Source organism: Cherax quadricarinatus, chromosome 8, assembly GCF_038502225.1.
Source record: "Cherax quadricarinatus isolate ZL_2023a chromosome 8, ASM3850222v1, whole genome shotgun sequence".
NCBI lineage: Eukaryota > Metazoa > Arthropoda > Malacostraca > Decapoda > Parastacidae > Cherax > Cherax quadricarinatus.
The window spans coordinates 25,081,197-25,090,043 of NC_091299.1; the positions used below are offsets into that span (position 1 = coordinate 25,081,197).

Here is an 8,847-nt window from a genome sequence, read left to right on the forward strand (position 1 = left end):
AGACTGATACACTCTTGAAGTCATTCCGTTTCGCTCCATTCTCTCTACATGTCCGAACCACCTCAACAACCCTTCCTCAGCCCTCTGGACAACAGTTTTGGTAATCCCGCACCTCCTCCTAACTTCCAAACTATGAATTCTCTGCATTATATTCACACCACACATTGCCCTCAGACATGACATCTCCACTGCCTCCAGCCTTCTCCTCGCTGCAACATTCATCACCCATGCTTCACACCCATATAAGAGCGTTGGTAAAACTATACTCTCATACATTCCCCTCTTTGCCTCCAAGGACAAAGTTCTTTGTCTCCACAGACTCCTAAGTGCACCACTCACCCTTTTCCCCTCATCAATTCTATGATTCACCTCATCTTTCATAGACCCATCCGCTGACACGTCCACTCCCAAATATCTGAATACATTCACCTCCTCCATACTCTCTCCCTCCAATCTGATATCCAATCTTTCATCACCTAATCTTTTTATCCTCATAACCTTACTCTTTCCTGTATTCACTTTAAATTTTCTTCTTTTGCACACCCTACCAAATTCATCCACCAATCTCTGCAACTTCTCTTCAGAATCTCCCAAGAGCACAGTGTCATCAGCAAAGAGGAACTGTGACAACTCCCACTTTGTGTGATTCTTTATCTTTTAACTCCACGCCTCTTGCCAAGACCCTTGCATTTACTTCTCTTACAACCCCGTCTATAAATGTATTAAACAACCACAGTGACATCACACATCCTTGTCTAAGGCCTACTTTTACTGGGAAATAATTTCCCTCTTTCCTACATACTCTAACTTGAGCCTCACTATCCTCGTAAAAACTCTTCACTGCTTTCAGTAACCTACCTCCTACACCATACACCTGCAACATCTGCCATATTGCCCCCCTATCCACCCTGTCATACGCCTTTTCCAAATCCATAACTGCCACAAAGACCTCTTTGCCTTATCTAAATACTGTTCACTTGTATGTTTCACTGTAAACACCTGGTCCACACACCCCCCTACCTTTCCTAAAGCCTCCTTGTTCATCTGCTATCCTATTCTCCGTCTTACTCTTAATTCTTTCAATAATAACTCTACCATACACTTTACCAGGTATACTCAACAGACTTATCTCCCTATAATTTTTGCACTCTTTTGTCCCCTTTGCCTTTATACAAAGGAATTATGCATGCTCTCTGCCAATCCCTAGGTACCTTACCCTCTTCCATAAATTTATTAAATAAATAATTGCACCAACCACTCCAAAACTATATCCCCACCTGCTTTTAACATTTCTATCTTTATCCCATCAATCCCGGCTGCCTTACCCCCTTTCATTTTACCTACTGCCTCACGAACTTCCCCCACACTCACAACTGGCTCTTCCTCACTCCTACAAGATGTTATTCCTCCTTGCCCTATACACGAAATCACAGCTTCCCTATCTTCATCAACATTTAACAATTCCTCAAAATATTCCCTCCATCTTCCCAATACCTCTAACTCTCCATTTAATAACTCCTGTTTTTAACTGACAAATCCATTTGTTCTCTAGGCTTCCTTAACTTGTTAATCTCACTCCAAAACTTTTTCTTATTTTCAACAAAATTTGTTGATAACATCTCACCCACTCTCTCATTTGCTCTTTTTACATTGCTTCACCACTCTCTTAACCTCTCTTTTTCTCCATATACTCTTCCCTCCTTGCATCACTTCTTCGTAAAAACTTCTCATATGCTAACTTTTTCTCCCTTACTACTCTCTTTACATCATCATTCCACCAATCGCTCCTCTTCCCTCCCGCACCCACTTTCCTGTAACCACAAACTTCTGCTGAACACTCTAACACTGCATTTTTAAACCTACCCCATACCTCTTCGACCCCATTGCCTATGCTCTCATTAGCCCATCTATCCTCCAATAGCTGTTTATATCTTACGCTAACTGCCTCCTCTTTTAGTTTATAAACCTTCACCTCTCTTCCCTGATGCTTCTATTCTCCTTGTATTCCATCTACCTTTAACTCTGTGTAGCTACAACTAGAAAGTGATCTGATATATCTGTGGCCCCTCTATAAACATGTACATCCTGAAGTCTACTCAACTGTCTTTTTATCTACCAATACATAATCCAACAAACTACTGTCATTTTGCCCTACATCATATCTTGTATACTTATTTATCCTCTTTTTCTTAAAATATGTATTACCTATAACTAAACCCCTTTCTATACAAAGTCCAATCAAAGGGCTCTCATTAACATTTACACCTGGCACCCCAAACTTACCTACCACACCCTCTCTAAAAGTTTCTCCTACTTTAGAATTCAGGTCCCCTACCTCAATTACTCTCACTTGGTTCAAAGGCTCCTATACATTAACTTAACATCTCCCAAAATCTCTCTCTCTCTCCTCTGCATTCCTCTCTTTTCCAGGTGCGTACACGCTTATTATGACCCACTTTTCGCATCCAACCTTTACTTTAATCCACATAATTCTTGAATTTACACATTCATATGGATGTGGCGTGTGTGGAACTGAGATCTTGGATTAATTCTAAAATGGTCATGCATCTCGGTAATACAGATAAGATGCAATAATTCAGATATGTTTCAGCCTCTTGCAAGACTGAACTGGTTCCTGACTATGGCCCTTTGAGGGTCCAAGAATTTTCAAAAAAATTCTTATGAAATGGTAGAGAATCTTTTGCTGAAGGTAAAACGGTGTGAAGTTTGATGGAAAATTGACGAAATTATGCTACTGCGAATTTTACCGCGTTGATGATATTTATGCATTGATGATTTTTACCAAATTTGACTATTTTAGACCAATTACGTTATTCCAGTTGACCAAATTCTTGACTATTTCGCTAGTGTTATATCTATTTATTGATTGAGCACAAGAAACTGCCCAATCAACTATTTCAACTACCCAGGAACGTGATCAGAAATTGGTAATTTGGCCAATTTCGCAGTTAAAAATATTTTTCAAAATAGTCCAGACTAAACAATGCAGGTACAGTATTCCTGGCACTAAATAGTATTTCCTCTTTATTACTAGTCATGGTTCCAGGCTTTATAGATGAATTTAATTTTGATTTTTTTTACTTGCCTAAAGAATTTTAATTCACACGAAAAAATAGAAAATTACTTTTATGCAATATTGTAATGTATAAATAATATCAGCATGTTCGTGAACGTATATTAGATCCGCCAGTTGACGTGTATTGGATGCATGACATCATTTGTGTGAAACACAGATAATTTAGTGAGCTGAAAGCGGGGCGGGTGAATGATACGTCTTCGGAGGCTTCTTACTTTATTTGCAAATGTCTTGGTGGGTACACAGGCTTGTGTGTTGTGTGCCGCTGAGTGAGTGTGAGCGTGTGGGACCAGCATCCCACTGACTTTGGGCTGGCTAGAGGGCAGCACCTGAGTGCTGCGAAATATGAACTAAGCTTGCAGACAGCATAGGCTCTGTGCAGACAGTACAGGCTGTCTACATAGGCTCGGCCACCTACCTCGCATTGTCCCGACGCGACAATACTTGTGATAAAAGAAACTCGGTCTCTTTCTCGTAGGAACAGGGCACAGAACACACAATAAAAAGCATATATATACATATGGACATGGAAGAAAAAAAGGTAAGGTTCTCAGTAGTAGTACCAGTTCCTAGTAACCAGTTACCAGTAACCAGTGTACCAGTAGGTGACTCACTACCAACCGTCTCTGCGTGAATCACTGACTGTGTTCATATTGCTGCTGACCATAGCAGGATTTCAAACACCCTCACCCATAGGCACTCATGGGTCAGTCTAGATAGGGAGCAGAGAGAGGCAGGTCGGCTGTTGGCGCTTTCCATACTTCCCGTTATATATTATACGTACTACCAGCCTACGTGAGTATTCTTACCCTGTCCACGTATTGAAAACCCACATGACAAGGTGTGCTAAACATCGTGGTCAAAGGCAGTGAGTGTCGAAGGGCATCACTGCACGCCTTCCTGCGTCTGGACAGATACTGCAACACGAGACATCCCTGCGGCTGAGCTGTGACGTAATGGGGTACGGTCTCCTCTAGAACGGTGAAGCAGACATCGTAGGAGTTACTGCAGGTTTCGCTCAGCCTGGGGCACGACATACTGGTGCCCTCGAGTGAGGCGTCGTCAAAACTCGGCAACTGGGCAGGACTTCTGGCAAGCGACTCGGGAGGACACTTCTCGACTGGTGCTGTCACTGCCGGTGAGCGTGGAGTAAGTCGTGGCAGACACTGGGCAAAACATCTGGGAGTCTTAACATCATACACAAGACTGCAGTGAACGAGCTAGCAGTCAAAGTGACATCATCTTTGTGCATGAGCTCACTGAAGCTTGACACGAGGCTGACACAGCGCCTGCCGACAGGGCTAACTGCGGCTTGACGAATGTCACTCTCAACAGCTGGAGTTATATCAGAGGTTAGTCTAAGCATCCCCAGACTTGTTTCTCTACATATAACTGCACTCTGAAGGTCTCGAGGTGAAGTGAAACAAGTCTCGATGGGAATCGTAGCAGGCACAATTCTGCAGAACATCTATAAGCGACGAGCATAAGAGCTTTCTGTACAAAGGGGCTCGTATGCTCAGACTGACTAATATCAGTCAAATGCGCTGGTCACACCGGGTGACTAACAGTGGTGCTACACAGTGGTCTGGCCGCAGACCACACTGGACACGGAAAACTTTAAACACACCCGCGGTACAACATGGCTTAAACTAGCAAATGATGCTTTTCTGTGCATAAAATACATTAAGCTGTACACTAACGTGTGAAAACACTGACTGAGACGAATTAATTAACACACGACTTATATCTTCTCTCAATCTTCTCGACAATACTGACATAATTACTGAAACACTCGACGTGACATCATGTGATGTCAGGCATGACGTCGCAAGGTGACGTCAGCAGACATCATGACGTCATGAAGTCTGGCAGCAGCATCAGTAACTCGCGTGGCTTGTAGATCCACGTGGCTTCATCCACACCTCGTGGCGTCGGGATCCACGTGGCTTGCCGATCCACGTGGCTTCGAGTGGCCTCAGGCACTCGGATACACAGCTCTGGATACTCAGGTGCTAGAGGGCAGCACCTGAGTGCCGCAAAATATGAACTAAGCTGGCAGACAGCATAGGCTGTCTGTGCAGACAGTACAGGGTGTCTACATTTGTTTACTCTCAAACATCGGCAAAAATCGAACATTTCCGCTACTTTGAGCTCAATTTCAAGCTATTTTCAATACTAAAACCAATCAAAATGCCTTTCTGTAATATATTTTCCGTTCTATCAAATGAGACCAAGAAACCACGAATACATCCATAAAAACCATATGAAAATACACCACAAAATCGGTGTTTTAATCCAAAAACTTTTTTTTCTCATGCACTGCATGCTCCAGTGTAGTGGTGCCATCATTACACAAGGTCAGCTATAAGCCTAAAGTGCCGTGTGAAAAAATTAACTTAGTATAATCTCAGAGAGACAGAGAGAGAGCCAGAGACAGAGAGAGAGCCAGAGACAGAGAGAGAGCCAGAGACAGAGAGAGAGCCAGAGACAGAGAGAGAGCCAGAGACAGAGAGAGAGCCAGAGACAGAGAGAGAGCCAGAGACAGAGAGAGAGCCAGAGACAGAGAGAGAGCCAGAGACAGAGAGAGAGCCAGAGACAGAGAGAGAGCCAGAGACAGAGAGAGAGAGAGAGAGAGAGGCAGAGAGAGAGAGAGAGAGAGGCAGAGAGAGAGAGAGAGAGAGGCAGAGAGAGAGAGAGAGAGAGAGGCAGAGAGAGAGAGAGAGAGAGAGGCAGAGAGAGAGAGAGAGAGGCAGAGAGAGAGAGAGAGAGAGAGAGAGGCAGAGAGAGAGAGAGAGAGAGCCAGAGAGAGAGAGAGAGAGAGAGCCAGAGAGAGAGAGAGAGAGAGAGAGAGAGAGAGAGAGAGAGAGCCAGAGAGAGAGAGAGAGAGAGAGCCAGAGCCAGACTCAAGTCTTGCATAGCAATTCAGTGTATATCACAGTGGTACAGTGTATAGTTTAGATAACAAAATAAATGTGGTGGTAAATAAGAGTGTAGTCTCTTGAAATATGCTAAGTGGATACCCTTCGTGTATTCAGTTTCCCAGGAGTCTTCAGGATCCTACCACACGAGCCAGTTGTTTAAAAATTTATACCTACAGCTAATCCTACATGTATATAGTGATGCCGCTTTACAGCGGTAGCCTGGAACCTACCCCGCAGTGGGGCCCTACTGTACTTCGTTACACAATGTGTTGGTGTACATTTTGATTTCTTCCATTTCCATTGTGAGGCATTTACCTATACTAATCCCATCACCTATTATGACATTTTTTTACAGGGCCAAAGTACTTTCTCTTGGCCCTGCCAAGAGTGCTTAAAAAAAAAGTATCACCTTTAAGAGAATGTGGGGGGGGGGGGGGGGTTGAATGTATGTTGAAATGGCACTTGATCTAAATAATTGGATTAAAACCTGATTACCTCGCGAACGCATCCCATTCCCCCAGGAACCACATGGCCATTGCGGGTCATGATAAGTTAATCACTACTCATGTCTTTTATTTTCTTTTAAATTTAAGTGGCTCTGACCTCCACATCTAGTGCATTCTACATTCTTTAACCCTTAAATGGTCCAAATGTATATATATGTTTTTTCAACATTTGAAAGTATGTAAAAAAATGTAGATCTTCTTTCTTGCTTTACATTTAAAAATGTGCAAAAAAAAAAAAATCTACATTTTTTTATTTTTGAAAATGTGTAAAAAAACGTAATTTACTTTTGGAGCACTACGGATTTGAACGTCGATTTGTTTGGACCGTTTAAGGGTTAAGTAGACATTACTTAATTTAGTAATCTGATGGCACTTAGTTAGGTTTTTTGTTTATTTTGAAAATTCAGTATTTTTAAATGACATTTGTATAAAAGATTGGGAACATGTTTTGTTCCCATAATTTTGACATTTTTTGTTGCCTGCATACTAGTTATGATCTTTTGCCTAACTATTGATAAATAATTAGTTTTCAATTTTTCGTATGTATTCTAATGCGTATTTTTCCCACAGTGCTCCTGTCCATTTGTTCACTTCTCACGGACCCTAACCCTGAGGATCCTTTGGTGCCCGAAATTGCAAGAGTCTACAAGACGGATAGGGAAAAGTACAATGAACTAGCCAGAGAATGGACCAGGAAGTATGCCATGTGATCCCCCGGTGGCCTAGTGGCAGAGTGCGCCCATGCCCATCCCCCGCCACTGCCATAATGACCACCAGTACCACCCTGACCGCTGCTGCCGCTGCCATCACCCAGAATGCTGCTGCTGCTACCACTTCTACTACTACTATTCATCCTGCTGCTAATTATGTTTTTTAAGAACTTTTACTACTACCCATCACTTTACTACTATGGTGGATAGACCACACCACTGTCAACTTGTGACAGTTCATCACTGCACTATCACCACCACCCATCTCTGGCCAGCAGCCACATATTTGGCGCAGAAAGTATTGTGGACTTAGTCAGGGCCGGAATCCACTAGACCCCAAGTGAAGTGCCACTGCCACCAGCGGCTCCAATTTGTACCTAGGTTTGATGTGTACACAAGGAAGTGCCGCCTCATCCACCCTTAAAAATGATCACGCTTGCATTCTGTAGTTGTAATCGTGGGTATTTCTTGGGTTATTTTGCTAGTGTGTGGCCAGTTGACTATGGCTGGGGGAAAGATAACACAGCAAGGGACTGGAGCCCTCGAAACTTAATTTACCATTGTGACGTTCTCTTCTTAGTTCACCCATTGTAACACATCTGTTTACTCTCATCTGTCCCGAGCCAACCTGCTTTGTTCTCAGCAACTATGGAAACCCCTATGATTATTTTCATGTGACCAGTTGTGTGTTAGATTTGTGTAATGTTTCCCTTGTCTTTCCAGTATCTTCTCACTCCGCCACCTTCTTTCACTTATCCCAACAATTTTCAGCCTGTGTGATTTTTCCTATTGTTACAAGATGAATGGGAAGTAGGCGATCCATAACACATCACCTCAGATATCATCATTGCTAGGCTATTGTTTAATATTATCTCTACAATGTCTCTACATGTCCCTAGCCTTATATTATCATGAATTATTTAAAATTGGATTACAAAGAATTGGCAGTATATTTTGTTACGAGGATCAAATGACTTGATTCAATAATTCGACTCCATGTTGGGAGCCAGAATTTTTTATTGTTTTTAAGCTGCATAGGGCCAATAAGTCTTTCCTTACACACCCTGCCAGGCTCTTCTGTGACTTGCTAGTCGTCCCCTGCCTGCAGCAACACGCATTGGAATCACTGTTAAGTCATTAGTCTGCCCGAACAAGATTCATCTTCATGGAAGAGCCTGGTGGTCATTGGGACAATTATCAGCTTTACCTGCTTCTCATGGATTTGGATTTTTCTATATATTATATATGTATGTATGTATGTATATATATATATATATATATATATATATATATATATATATATATATATATATATATATATATGTATATATATATATTATATATATATATATATATATTATATATATATATATATTATATATATATATATTATATATATATATTATATATATATATATATATATATATATATATATGTATTATATAATATATATATATATATATATATATATATATATATATATATTATATAATACATATATATATATATATATATATATATATATATATATATATATATATATATATATATAAATATATATAATATATATATAATAATATATAATATATATATAATATATAATATATATATA

General features: G+C 40.9%; 1 protein-coding gene across 2 annotated transcripts in view; it reads left to right on the forward strand.

Moving 5' to 3' along the window:
• Positions 1–8,438, forward strand: part of eff (ubiquitin-conjugating enzyme E2 eff) — a 104,554-nt gene extending 96,116 nt beyond the window's left edge. For both annotated transcript variants that reach the window (XM_053772003.2, XM_053772004.1), the window contains one exon: positions 7,095–8,438. In XM_053772003.2, the coding sequence (XP_053627978.1) occupies positions 7,095–7,234 (140 nt within the window). In that variant the 3' untranslated portion in view covers positions 7,235–8,438. The remainder of the gene's footprint in view (positions 1–7,094) is intronic.
• Positions 8,439–8,847: the final 409 nt, after the last annotated feature.